A 13,519-nucleotide genomic window follows, 5' to 3' on the forward strand; every position below is an offset into this window, starting at 1 on the left:
TGGCCCATGGAGCCCTGCTCACCCCAGACAAATTTGAGGCCAGGCCCAGCCCATGCAGGTCCTCTCCCCCCTCAGAGGAGCTGCTGACAGGAAAGTGAAGCTCTGTACCCTGGGGAGGAGTCATCAGCACAGCATTGTCACCCTTGTAAACCCTGTAATCTCTTCCCGCTCCCTCCTGAGTTCTGCACCCTCTACCTCCTGCCCTGACTCCTGCTCCCCCACCTCCCTACCCTGAGCCCCCCCAGACCCTGTGCCCTGAATCCACCCACCTTCTGCCCTGAGCTGCCCCCACAAACCTTCCAGCCCCCTGCCCACATATCTTAACCCCTACCCCTTACCAAGTCCCCCATATCTCTACCCTGACTCCAGCCCTGCAACCTTATACTTCTGCCCTAATGCCCCACACCAAACTGTGTGCCCTCAGTCCCCTATCTTCTGCCTTTGCACTTCAACCCCTGCCCTGAGTTCCCCAACTCTCCCAGTCCCCTGCCTTCACTCCTGTACCCCCACCCCTTATTCTAGCAAAAGACAGAAAACTTGCAAATACTGTCCTCCAAAAAACTATAGCTGATGTTTTAATCACTGACCTTCGGATATTAATACAAACTTCTTTCCCCTTCATTTTTTAAAAATTCTATCATTTAAATAAAGCATGTACATTGTCCTTTTATTTTGTAACTTCTCCCCCTCTCCACTCCTCCCTCCCCCGAAATTACCTCTTAAAGATCCAGATACGCTCATAGGGACATAAATATGTAATCACAACATGCATAATATCTCCCCGCCAAGATTTTCTATTAATCATAAAACTTAGAAATATTTGAAGAAAACGGAGAGTGCCATGTAGTAACAGGACTGCAGGAGCTGGGGATTTATGGCTTCCCTCGCCCCAAAAACAACCCTCCCCCAAAGCAAATTGACAACGAGATACAGGGAGCCTTCTTCCCTCCCCAGTACTGGCGGGGGTGGTGGTGAGTGCGGGTGCTTACCCTCCCGGATCTAAGGCCCCAGCCTCCCTCCCGGGCTCAGCACTCAGCGCCCCCTCCCTCCCGCGGCCCCAGACCCACCTTTCTCCCCTCCCCGGCAGCAGCGTCCACGTGCGGAGCTCAAACCAGCTGAGGGGAAAGTCGCCTGGGCTTCTCCCCACGCAGAGCCCCGGCCGGCGCCGGGGAATTTAAAATACCGGTGCCGGCTCGGGCTGCGGCGCCCCGCGTATCCGCCACCAGCCAGCGCTTCGGCGGACTGCCCCGGGCCAGTCTGCCCGTGCCTCAGCACACAGCCCTCTCCTCCCCTCCTCCAGCACCTCACCTCACCCAGCCCTATGGGAGGGGAGAACGGGAGAGAGCTGTGCTCCGCGGGGGAGGAGGGAGGGGAGAAGAAGCCCAGCCAGCTTCCTCACCTCATGCCAGGAGTCACACAGGGGAGCCTCTTCCCCCACCCCCTCCCGTTCCCAGAGACCCCAGCAGCCCATCCCCTCCCTCAGACGGTGCTGCAGGCAGCGCATTCAGCTCTTCCTAGGACCCAGCAGCGCTGCTGCTGCCTGCTCACTGCTTCCCACTCCTCCCGGCAGAGTGGAGCCCCAGAAATACTGGTGGCCGTGGCCTATGCCCGCCATACTACACACTCAATTACCTGTCAGAGAACAGGCCACGCACCTACCGAGGCGGCTGCTTATAAGGCAGGGGCGTGGTTTAACACATCTTCATTGTGACTGGCCAGCCGGTCTCCCAATCAGGGACTTGCATCCATCTGGACCCAATCAGAGACACGTTATAAATTCAAATCCCGCCGCGTGGGCGGACGAACATGAGAGCTGTGGGGAGGGAGGGAGAAAGGAAGGAAACAGAAGGCGAGTGTGATGTTACGTAATGTCACGTACGGAAGCGGTTGTGTGCGACTGCGAGAGCGAGAGCGAGCCCATGTGGGTGCAGCATGGGGACCCCAGGAGGAAAAATCAACCGGCCCCGAACGGTGACTGAGAGCTCCCCCCACCCACAGCCTTACCCCGCAGCTCCCCCCAGGGCACCCCCCCCCCCCGGCTGAGGGCGCATCGTTTCTGCAGCCGCTGTGCCTCTCATGGGGTCTCCTCTGCAATCCCTCTCGTGGCCTCAAACCATCTTCTGGGGCTCTTTACGGCACCTCCATTGACCCCATAACTCAGCCCCGCCTCTCCTTTGTGTAATGCCTAGTCCCGCCTCAGATGCCTTTGGCAGGTTCCCCTTCCTTATCTTTGAGATGACCCTGCCTCATAGCCAGAGACCCTCTTCTGAAACGCATTGTCTCCTTGGGACACCAGCCCATCATCCTTCTCCTCATGTAGCTCTGATCTATGGCATTTCTGCAGTGCTGAGCCCCAGACCCTGGGCTCCCTGCTTTGCCCCAACTCAGTACAGAGCTGGGGAGCCCCACTGGGTGGTGGTGACTGACCAGCAACTTCAAAGAATTTGCAGTGAGTTTCTCAGCTCACTATGGGATGAATAGGCTGGGGTGTGTGAAAGATTTTCCATCTCTCCAACCCCCAAATTCTCTCCAGCTTCCAACAACCAGCAAGCTTCTCCCTTCTCCATTGTCATTTGCTTTATGATCTGGAGTCTGTAATGTTTTGCTGGGTCTGTGACTTTGCTTCCTGTGCCTCCTACACTCTTTCCATGTAGAGTTTCCCAGCCTCTTAGCTGGTCTAGAGGTGCCAGTAGTGCCTGATGGTGAGTTATGAGCATTGTACTTTTCTTCCATTAGGAGCTGAAGAAAAAACTTTTCAAAAGACGCCGGGTTTTAAGAAAAGAGAAAAGAAGGAAGCACCAGATCACAGGAGCTGTGGTGGATGAGGGACTAATCACCATCCATCACCTGAAGAAGCGTGGGTGAGTCACCTTGTTTCCCCCCACCCTGAAGATCCAGATATGCTTTCAGTCAGAAGGCCAGAGAAGAGCAGTTAACCATCCCAGCCCCTAGAAACATTCAGACCTCAACATCTCTTCAAACACCTTGGTTCTGTCATCAGCCCTGAGAGAGCAGTGGGGCCAAGTAGTTAAAGCAGGAGTGGGCAAAAGGGCCTCTGCAGGCTGGATCTGGCCCACGGAGGTCCTGCTGCTCCCCCATCCCCAGGCCAGTCAGAGCCTAGGGATGGGAGAGCGCTTGGCGCTTAGAGTCAACCGTTCAGAACAGCTGGTGGTTCTCTCTGGGGCGTGTGGGGGCAAAGACTTCATGTTCTTACCCACCCATAGACCAATCAGGGTCTGTAGCTGGAGAAGCATGGAAGTGTCCTGGCTCTGCTCCTTCCATCTGAGCCCCCTGCCTCTTCTAGGGTGGCTCCGGGGCCACTTGAAAAATTGAAGTAGCCCTTGGTCAAAAATGATTGCCCACCCCTGGGTTAGAGCAGGGGGCCCTGGGCTCCAAGATTCCTAGTTGCTGTTCCCAGCTCTGGGAAGGGAGAGGTAGGGGGGTCTGTATTTTTAACGTGCAGCTCTTCTTCTTACTATTGGACTCCAGTGAGCATCTGCAGCTGAGAGGTAGGAGGGTTCAGCTGCCTCTCTTGGCTATTATTCTATCTCTGGGTTTAATAGGGCTTTGGGTATCTTCCACCCACAGTTCCAGCTCACGTGCCAACATTACCCTCTCAGGGAAGAAACGGAGGAAGCTGAGGAAGCAGATTCTTTACGCCACCAAGGAGAGAGACACAATGCAGAGTAATCCTTTCCTGACAATGAACTATGGGGATCTGAGGGAAGGTGTGTGTGGTCAGGGTCCTGCAGTGAGTCAGTAACCCAAAGGGGGTAGGGGAAGCTAAGAGCAGGGATGGATAGACTGCTCAGAACGAGGACAGAGCTCAGGGTCTCCCAGCTCCTAAAATTTAATGACACCCACAATCCCCAGAATCTTCTGGGGCTTCTTGGCTAGTCCAGCATCCAGTGCTGGAATGGGCCACAGAAGGGCTGAGATCAAATTCCTACCTCCACCACAGACTCCCTGTATAGCTTTGAGGAAGTCACTTCATCTCTCTGGGCCTCAGTTCTTAGCCTGTTGAATGGGGATAACTTACTTTCTCGCACCCTATTTAAATGGAATGCAGGGACTATCTTCTTGTCTGTGTGGTGTCATGGGAGGTCCCCTCATCTTGGGCTGGGTCTGTGTGGTGTGATAAGGATCACATTACTGTTATGCATGCACTAATGGTTTTCCTCCTTTCTTGGGCAAAGTTGAAGCTGTGAACCAGGCACAGACAAAAAAAATCACTGGCAGTGGAAGGAAGAAGAAACCTACAGCCTCCCAAGATGTGGAGATGAAGGAATCGGAAGCAGGGCCAGGATTGGACAGCTGAACTACTTCCACTGGCTCCAAAGCCTGGCATCTCCATCACCCATTTGCTGCATTGGTGCCTGCAGTTCTATGACTTTCCAGAGTCCTTTCCACAATTACTGGAAGTAGTATCTTGTTCTCATTCCCCTGGCTCTATTTTATGCTGGACCCCTAGGTGGGCAGCTCCCAGCACCTTTGGCTTTAACCTGCTTTTCTGGAGGTGAAGTAATACCAATCCTATCTATGTGGGAAGTGACTGGCTGAACTGGGGCTATGTGTGACTCTACAGTATTTTGTCAAAGAAATAAAGAAATAAAATCATGACTGGTCCTCCTGCAGGGTCAGAGGCACTTGACATCTCAGCTTGTTTGTGCTGCTACCTTAGGGACTTTTCATTGTGGCCCCAGCTCCCACTGCCTGGGCCGAGCAAGGAGGTAAGTCAGGTCAAGAAAAGGCGCCTTTGGGAGAGGGAAGGGGGACAGTGGCTGTGTGTGAAATGAACCACTTTGGCGCTTACCATCTCCCTCTGGCCAGACCCCTAAAGAGACAAGTAAGGGTGGGAGGGACTCTTTTTGTAATGAAAAGTCTGCATAGCCTTTGGGAGACAGGAATTGAGCTGGGCTAGGTGGGTCTCAGGCCAGTGGCTGTGTTGATTCATTCCCCTTCTGGGTGAGCATGGGGAAAGGCTCCTTCTGGAGCAAGGGTCAGACTGTTGGGTGTGTTTCTAGGGCAGTGATTCCCAATTTTATTTGGCCATGGAACCCTTTTAAACGTTAAAGAATTTTGCAGAACCCCTAATAACAGTCTTATATATGGACCAGGGTATATGAGCAAGCTAGGAATGCAGGGTCTTGGCAGGGGAGTGAGTGAGGGAGATTTGGGTGTTGGGTCTGGGTGTGAGGGGGGACACTTACCTAGCTTGGCACCCTGCTGTAGACAGGAAAGCCTCCAAGCAGCATGCTCTTGTTCCCCCAGCAGGGGGGTGAGAGAGGGAGCTCAGTTGTCCCATGCAGCGGGGATCTCAGCACAGTTGCAGCCAGCACCAGGTCAGGCTTCCCCCTGGCAGGGCAGGGACAGGGGGGGACCTGTAGTAACCCCAACCTTCCCTGCCAGACCAGACTGCCACTTCCCCAGCAGGATGGGGAGGGCCGCAGGGGAGAGAGTGGCAGCGCATGGGGGGGGGAGGCAGCGTGCCCTGAGCGGAGGAGCGCAGAGCCCTAGCTGAGTTCCAGGGGCCGGGGCACAGGCAGCAGTTTAAAAATCCTGAGGTCCGAGAGCGCCTTGGACCCAACCACCCCTCTCCTCCTGGCAGCAGTGGCTGCTATAACAAGCCACCACCTGCACACGAGGAGGAGGAGACTGCACCGTACTGGAGGCCCCGTGGGACAAGGTCAGTCCTGTGGGGTGAGGAGGGGGCCACACTGTGGTGGGGCAGTTGCAGTGGGTGGTGGAGAGGCACGCTGCCAGAAGCCTGCCCCCGCTATGGGCTTTGTACGGGGGAATAGAATTTTATCACAAAACCCTTAGTTTCACTTTGTGGAACCCCAGGGTTCCGTGGAACACCATTTGGGAAACACTGCCCTAGGGAAACTCCTATTGTCTTAGTGCAGCTGTGACCAGGTGCAGCAGCCTTTGGTGGCTGAAAACCCAAGGTACCTTCTCCAACTCCAGTTAGCAATAAACAGACTCGGGATGTCCTGACTTTCATGCTGTTGTGATGGTTTCCTTTCAGGGTGGGATGCTGTCCAGACACAGAGATCCCTTAAGATGGGGTGGGGAACCTAAGGCCTGGGGCTTGCCTGCATCTGGTCCCCAAGGCTAGGGGCTTCCCCCCAGCATTGAGGAGCCAGTGCTGGTTCTCCAGCTCTCCTGCTGTCTCCCCATGGAGCTGGAGCACACACAATCTAGCCTGGGCCCTCCCTAGCCTCTGGTGGTGCTAGGGGAATGTGGGGAGTGTCTTTCTCCTCAGTTGGTGAGGGGTTTTTGGTTTTGTTTTTCACTGTGTGTGGCCCTTGACTGATTTTCCTGTGGGTCCCTGACCCTAAAATTGTTCCCCACCCCTGTTTTAAGATCATACATTTGGGGGAGGAGGGATCAGGAAGAACTCTAGGGAAGAGGCCAATTTAGCTCCAACCTTACACCTACTGCTGGACTGCATAGTCTGTACAAGGTGGTGGTAGGGTTGCCAGGTGTCTGGTATTTTTGGCTTTTGTCCGGTAAAATATTCAGAGAATACTGGACACCGGGTTCCCCAAGACTGCTGGCACAAAATGGCTGCCTGCCAAAAGATCCCTGTATGTAAAGGGGACATGCTGTTTTATTTAAAAAAAAATTTTTTTAGGCTTAAGTCCTTGGAGCCCCTTTTTTTTCTTTCTTTCTTTCTCCCCCCCCTCCTTTTTTTCCCTTCAACAGAATTTTTTCACTGTTGTTTTTTTTTTTGGGGGGGGGGCATGTTTGGTATTTTTGTTTCAACCATCTGGCAACCCTAGGTGGTGGGGGTGCATGACTGAAGGGAAAAGAGGGGTTGGATGCATTATTACTGGCCACAGCAAACTTGGTTGGGGCATTGCCAAGATAGTCCCATCTGAGCCCCAAGGCAGAATTGCCTAGTGGGCACAGCATGTTATATACCACAGGATCTTGCTGATGGAGAGTGAGGCAGGATGCTAGCCTGAAGGGGCCACATTAGCCAGGTCTCCCAGCCCTGCTCTCAGTAATTGACAATGCTTCTGTGGATGGTAGGGGGATAGGGAGAAAGCTCTTCATGGATACAAAACATTTGGATCTGCAAAGATGGCAAACAATACAACTACAAACATGGATGTAGAAAGCTGTGTATTGAAAGTTAGTATTTGCATATTTGCAAGGTTCTAGGGATAAGCATATGCTTTATTGCCTTCAATAGGAGGGCAGGCCTCTGTCCTGAGAGGGATTGTGGTGGGTGGTACCTACAATGGTTGTCCCAGCAATAGTGCTGGGGGACTGCAATGGCTGGAAGGAGGTGGTGCCAAGATCCAAGCCGGGGCGGGCAATAACATGGTGGCAGTTCACTAGGGTTAGCCCCTGATGAGTGGCCAGTGCTTTACCTGCATGGCTGCAGGTATCAGTGATCACAGCTCCTGTTGGCTGTGAATCACTGTACCCAACCAAAGGGAGCAGAGTGGACCAGGGCACTGCTCCCTGCAGCTCCCATTGGCCAAGAACGGAAATCTGCAGCCAACGGGAGCTGTGGTCACCAGTACCTGCAGCCATGCAGGTAAATATAGTGGTGGGGGCCCATCAGGCGCTAACCCTGGAAAACCTGTCCTGCAGGCTGGTATTTGCTCCCCCCCCCCCCAAAAAAAAGCTGTACTGTTTGGAACAAACTATAATAAACACTCCTGCAGTGAGGGAACGGGGAGCCACCCAAAAGTGAAACCTTTTAACATGGGAACCCAGTACAGCATAGATGTTTCCAGCCTGGATTTCTGCTCAGTCTAAATCTCAGATTAAATCCACCCACCTATGGTAAAAATCTGTTTCTCTTCAGCCCAGAGTCCAAACTCACCAACAAGCTCAACATCTCCCTCCTCCCTGCAGTTCAGAACCTGGCAAAACTCTAGTGCAGGCCTCACCAACCCAACCCCCCCACAGCTCAGCACCTAACCCTTCAGCCTATCTCCCAATCCCCACAGCCAGATGCCCCAGTCCCTTCCCTAGTGAGACACCCTATTATGTAGCCCATTCCCGCACTTTCCCCGGCCTGAGCTCTATCATCTCACCAGCGCACCGGGACTGGAACCTTCATAGCGGCACTGGGGCCGGAGGGCCCGTTTCACTGTTACACCTTCCCCCAGGACGCAGGCGCGGAGTGAGCCTGGCTGCTGCCACTGGGACCCCACGCCCGGGATGTCCGCGCTGTGCGACCCCCCGGGAGCGGCGCCGCCGCAGACCCCGGCTCACGGGGCCCACCCGCCGCTCAGGTACCAGGAGCCCCCCGGCAGATGTCCGACCGGGAGCCCTCCCAGTCCCACAGTCCCTCCCACCCCCGGGCAGGGACCTCTCACTGGGAATCCCCCGAGAGCCCCTCTCAGGCAGGGACCTCTGCCTGGGGACCCCCGTCCACGCCCCCTTTTCTCCTCCTGCGCCTCAAAGCCCCCTCCCGACGCAGGGACCTCTCACTCAGAACCCCAGGGACGTCCCATGGGCACTGTCAGAATCCCAACCCCGCCCACTGGGGCTCCCCTTGCCATTCCTGGCAAAGCTTCCACTGGGAACCCTCCTTTGGGGTCTTGAGCCCTTCAGTCTCCCTCTTTCTCCAGGCCCTTCCCTGACTGGATCACACCTCCCAAGAACAGGGACTCCTTCCCCAACCTCCCACTGGGAAATCTCCAACTCTGCCCTGGGAATCTGTGCACTGATACCCCCAGCACTCCTCTGCTTCTTGGCAGGGACCTCCCAAGCAGGAAATTCCAATTTCTCCAAGTTTTGTACATCCACAACCCACCTAACCAGATCACCCAACTGTCCCTGACAGGTATCTTCCACCACCAGTCCCTCCCTGAAATCCCCTCCTTTCCTATGTCCTGGAGACTCATGATAGTTTTGCAGGTCTGTGCTCTCCTGAGTCACATGATGCTGCTTGATGTCCTTGGGTTGGTGGGGGAGTAATATTTAAAACTCAGCCCCAGTAGGTTGTTGGATACCATCCATGTTATAATAAGGGATTCCCTAATGAGCAAGAAAGGGAACTGCAGACTAGCAAAGCCTTCATAGGATGACTGGGCCTGTTTCCCACTTAGTGCAGTGGGTCCCCTCCACCCATTTTTCCAGATGCTAAAACCACGTGAAGATGAATGTTGGGGTCCTATATCTTGTGTTCTGGAGCTCAAAATCCTTCTGGGATGTCAGGCTGCTACTTGGACAACTATATACTGCCCATCCCTGCAATATCTTTGTGCCTCACACTCACCCTTATGGCACCTTTTTTATCCCCACAGACCAGAACTTAGGTGTCCTGGTTCTGTTCTGAGTCAAGTGCCCTACCCACTAGACATCCCCTCCCTTTCTGGATAGAATGCAGGCTGGTGATGGGAGGAGATTGGAGTCCAGGCCTCAGAAGAGGTTGGAGTGAACATCCCTGCTTGCAGCCTGACGCTTTCTGTGTTTCCCCCTCTTCCTCATAGTTCCCAGGAGCTGGCCCAGGAGATCAAAGCCTTCCTGAGTGGTGCAGACCCTGTGCATGGTAACAAGCTTACCATCAAGGAGCATGCCCGCTGTGCCATCCTGCTGCTGCGCAGCTTGCCACCTGCGCGCAGCGCCGTGCTGGACCATCTGCGCAATGTATTCGATGAGTATGTATGCACCTACCTCTTAGAACTAGAGAGCAGCGAGGCAGGACTAAGTGCTGGGCGGACTCAGGGGCCCAACTTGGATGATGTGGTGCAGGAGATCCAGAATGTGCTGTCTGAGTTTGTCCGCATGAACCCCAAGGCCTGGGCACCTGTGGTCTCAGCCTGGTCCATTGACTTGATGGGGCAGTTGAGCAGCAAGTACGCAGGGCGGCACGGTGTGCCCCACGCCTCCAGCCTCAATGAGCTGCTGCAGCTGTGGATGTCATGCAAGGCCACACGGACGCTGATGGACATCTACACCCAGTGCCTGTCCTCCATGATCAACACCTGCCCTGATGCATGTGTGGATGCTCTGCTGGACACCTCAGTGCAGCATTCTCCGCACTTCGACTGGGTGGTGGCTCACATTGGTTCCTCTTTCCCCAACACCATCATTAGCCGTGTCCTCTCCTGTGGCCTCAAGGACTTCTGCGTACACGGGGCAGCCCCTGTCGACCTGCTCTTCCCCAGTGCTGCTGACAAGCGCGTGCCCAAGATTGCCTCAGTGGTGGGCATCTTGGGCCACCTGGCCTCGCGCCACTCAGGCAGCATCAAGCAGGAGTTACTGCGGATGTTTCATGAAAGCCTGGGCCCCATGCGTGACCAGCAGCAGAAAGCTACTGTGCCCTTCCTGCTGCAGCTGGCCGTCATGTCACCCATGCTGCTGGGGACCATCTCTGCTGAGCTGGTGGACTCCCTCAAGCCGAGCGTGCTGAGCCAACTGCACCAGCACTTTGCTGCACTACCTCGCGAGGACCTAGAGAACATGGTGAGCATTGTGGTGCATCTCATCTGCCAGACGTCAGCAGGGGCCTACCGTATCCTGCAGTTCCTGGTAAACACAGCCATGCCAGCCTCGGTCATCACCACGCCAGGGCTGGCCGTCCATGACAGCGTGCGCGAGGCCTGTGACCGTATCATCCAGCTCTTGCTGCTCAACCTGCAGAAGCTGGTGTACAACCGGGGCACAGCCAGCCTGGGGGATGCCCCACCCCGGGCTGTGCCCTTCCTAGATGAGCTGAAGGGCCATGTGCGGGAGCTATGTGTGGAGACACTGAGGCTAGAGCGCAAACGCTTCTTGTGGCAGCACCAGCTTCTTGGGCTCCTCTCAGTCTACTGTACCCCCAGCTGTGCCACAGATGCCCTCTTCTACCTGCTGACGCTGGCCCGGAGCCAGGAGGAACTGGGCCTAGCCACCCAGCTCTATGCTGTTCTGAGCTCCTGTATGAGTGACCTGCTGCCAGCTACTGTCAAGAAGTGCGTGTGCCAAATCCACATGGGGGGGCTGTCAGAGCAGCACATGGTGCAGCTGTTCCACAATCTGGCCTTGATTGTACAGTGGGAGGGGGAGGGTCCTGCCTCCATGAGTGCCCAGCTAGGAGCTGTCCTCTCTCTGCACCTCTATGATCTTGGGCAGCTGTTGCTCCATCACAATCCGGAAGTGGCTGAGGCTGCCTCCTTGCTGCTCTCTGTCTGCCCCATGCCCCAGACCATCCGGCCAGCTCACCTGCTTGTCATCATCCGCTCAGCTGTGCACCAGTTCTTCCTGGTGCTGCATCGCCAGTGCCCTACAGGCATCAGCTACAGCAGCCGGCTGCTCTCCCGTCTTAGTGGGGCCTCTTCAGCTGCCATGAAGGCTATCCTGCAGCAGCTGGTGGAGGGAGCACTGCACCCAGGGAACGCTGAGCTCTTTGGGGGCCTGGCTGAGCTGCCTACTGGGGATGATGCCGGCCTGGAGGGTGCCAGGGTCTCCCTATTGGACATTAACCGGCGCTTCACAGCTGCTGTCAACTTCTCTGGCAGCGTGTGGTCTGTATTCCATGCAGGGGTGATTGGGCGTGGGCTGAAGCCATCCCATCCCACCCGCCGGCAGGAGCCTGAGGAGATTGTGCACAATGTCCAGAACTTCCTGAGCCTGCTGGTGCGCTGCTGCCGGGGTGGATGCTACAGTGCTCCTGAGCCTCTGACCCAAACAGCAGCTGTCAACCCCGAGGCAGCCAAGGTGGTGGCTGTGGTGCTGGTGGAGAGCGTCTGCCCTGATGTCACCAACAGCGAGCTTGGCTGGCCGCCTGAGGAGCACACCCGCACCACTGTGGAGCGTGACATCCAGATCTGCCGACGCTTCCGTGACAACCCGCTGCTTTTCCAGCTGCTGCGATTGGTGGCAGCTGGCCCACCAGCCCTGTGCTACTGCTCTGTGCTGCTGCGTGGCCTGTTAGCCACCCTTATGGCCCACTGGGAGGCCTCCCGTCACAGCGACACCACCAGCTCACCATGGCACCTGCATGCCTCCTGCATCCTGGTGGCTTGCATGGCAGAGGGCTCCCTGCTGCCACCTGTGCTTGGCAACATGCATGAGATCTTCCACCAGTTGGTGCCCTTTGAGGTGCATCTGCTGCTGCTGAGTGTCTGGGACTACATGCGGGACAACAGCCCTTTACCCCAGAAGTTCACCTTCCAAGCTGATAAAGGGCTCTTCTTCCGTGACTTCTCCCGTGACTGTGATGTTGGGAAGTACCTCTGCGTGCTGCACAATGTGCTGCACAAGAACATCGACCGCTTGGGGCTGCTGTCAGGGCGCTTCCAGCCTTAGCGCTGCCCCCCATCTTAGGACAGTCCTGGACTCCCTGCACCTCCCAGGGCATGACTACTCCTGCCATCTCAGGGCAGTCACAGACTTAGCTCCTGCCCCACTCCTAACACACTGCAGGGGCTGCTGCTTGGAGGGGGAAGCATTTGACTTGTTTTTTAACCAATTAAGAATAACTGTAAAATTCTCCAAGGGTTCATTTGGGAAGCTGAGAGTGAGGGGGTCCTGGCACCTCCCACTCAGCCCCTGGAGCTCTAAGCAGGAGCCAATGCAGCTGCACTGGGGAAACTCTGCCTCTTTGTCAGTTTCTCTCTGGGACAGGAATCTTTGGTTTCTGGTTCCAGGGGGGGCTTGATGGCTGGGAGTTGGGTTGCCTTCGGGTAGTAGAGACCCCCTGGCTCACCCACAGTGAGGCACTGAGCATGCTCAGCCTGTCCCAGGGCCACAACAGCTCACTGAAAGTGCTCCCAGGCTGCTTGCCTCCTGTCTTCACACCTTCTGTGGGGGGGATTAAAGCAGGGCCACAAGGTCAAGTCTGTGCCCTGGGACTAGCTAGAGAAACTGGTTGAGGGTGGGAAGTGGGAGATGTTTATGTGTTCAGCACATCTGCTCCAGCCCAGCCTTTCCACCCAGTTCCCTGGTTCTACTGAGCTGGGCCTGGGTGGATTCTGTTCCTGTTGTTTTCGAGCTGCTGTGGCCAAGGGAGTCTCGTGGGAGAAGGACAGACACTCTGGAAACCAAAAGGAGCCTTCACCTCCATCTACCACTGTTGAAAGGGCTCTGCTGTAGTATCAGAGGTTGTTTATTCAATCCTCCAAGATTATCATTCCTCTGTGGTCCTGGCTGGTAGCCACATCCTGGGGACCAACAGGACAGGAATTGTGTGGAGACTCCAGCTATTCAGGGGGACTGGGAGTGCCCAATGCCACATCCCACCAGGGCACAACCCCCAGCTCAGTCTGCTATCGCCTTTGCCAATTCCTTCTCCTTTTCAAAATAAAGGCTGAGAAGGGAATCTTGCCCCTGCAGTTAGTGTTGGGTATGGGGTTGGGGGGCTGCCCCGCAGCTTGGGGCGCAGGGCGGGGCAGCGGAGGAGAGAGGCGTGGGGGGGAGCTGGGCACATGGACTGGGCGTGAGCGGGCCGGGATCCGGTCCCAGCTCTGCTCGGGGATGGAGCGCGGGCCGGGCCCGTTCCTGTCTCAGTGCTGAGCCCCGGCTGTGGCCCTGCGCAGAGCGGGGCGGGTCCCGGACACGAGCTGCC

General features: G+C 55.8%; 2 protein-coding genes across 3 annotated transcripts; both read left to right on the plus strand.

Moving 5' to 3' along the window:
• Nucleotides 1–1,814: 1,814 nt before the first annotated feature.
• C11H11orf98 (chromosome 11 C11orf98 homolog) lies at nucleotides 1,815–4,651 on the plus strand. Of its 2 annotated transcripts, none has more exons than XM_014571056.3 (4): nucleotides 1,815–1,971; nucleotides 2,737–2,861; nucleotides 3,589–3,728; nucleotides 4,197–4,651. In XM_014571056.3, the coding sequence occupies exons 1-4, from the start codon at nucleotides 1,933–1,935 to the stop codon at nucleotides 4,316–4,318; spliced, it is 426 nt and encodes a 141-aa protein (XP_014426542.2). In that variant the 5' UTR covers nucleotides 1,815–1,932; the 3' UTR covers nucleotides 4,319–4,651. The 2 variants fall into 2 exon arrangements, with proteins under 2 accessions (XP_014426542.2, XP_075795416.1); XM_075939301.1 differs by having other exon boundaries at nucleotides 3,589–3,686.
• Nucleotides 4,652–8,101: 3,450 nt separating this feature from the next.
• INTS5 (integrator complex subunit 5) lies at nucleotides 8,102–13,272 on the plus strand. The gene is made up of 2 exons (XM_075939295.2): nucleotides 8,102–8,258; nucleotides 9,462–13,272. Exons 1-2 carry the CDS (start codon nucleotides 8,185–8,187, stop codon nucleotides 12,259–12,261), a joined length of 2,874 nt encoding a protein of 957 aa, XP_075795410.1. The 5' UTR covers nucleotides 8,102–8,184; the 3' UTR covers nucleotides 12,262–13,272.
• Nucleotides 13,273–13,519: the final 247 nt, after the last annotated feature.

The sequence above is a fragment of the Pelodiscus sinensis genome, chromosome 11, assembly GCF_052426305.1.
Source record: "Pelodiscus sinensis isolate ZL-2025 chromosome 11, ASM5242630v1, whole genome shotgun sequence".
Classification (NCBI taxonomy): Eukaryota; Metazoa; Chordata; order Testudines; family Trionychidae; genus Pelodiscus; species Pelodiscus sinensis.

Coding starts and splice junctions, on each gene's coding strand:
- C11H11orf98 (XM_014571056.3), top strand. CDS start 1,933: ATGGGGACCCCAGGAGGAAAAATCAACCGGCCCCGAACG. Junction 1,972..2,736: donor AAATCAACCGGCCCCGAACG/GTGACTGAGAGC, acceptor TTCTTCCATTAG/GAGCTGAAGAAAAAACTTTT. Junction 3,729..4,196: donor CTATGGGGATCTGAGGGAAG/GTGTGTGTGGTC, acceptor TCTTGGGCAAAG/TTGAAGCTGTGAACCAGGCA.
- INTS5 (XM_075939295.2), top strand. CDS start 8,185: ATGTCCGCGCTGTGCGACCCCCCGGGAGCGGCGCCGCCGCAGACCCCG. Junction 8,259..9,461: donor GGGGCCCACCCGCCGCTCAG/GTACCAGGAGCC, acceptor TCTTCCTCATAG/TTCCCAGGAGCTGGCCCAGG.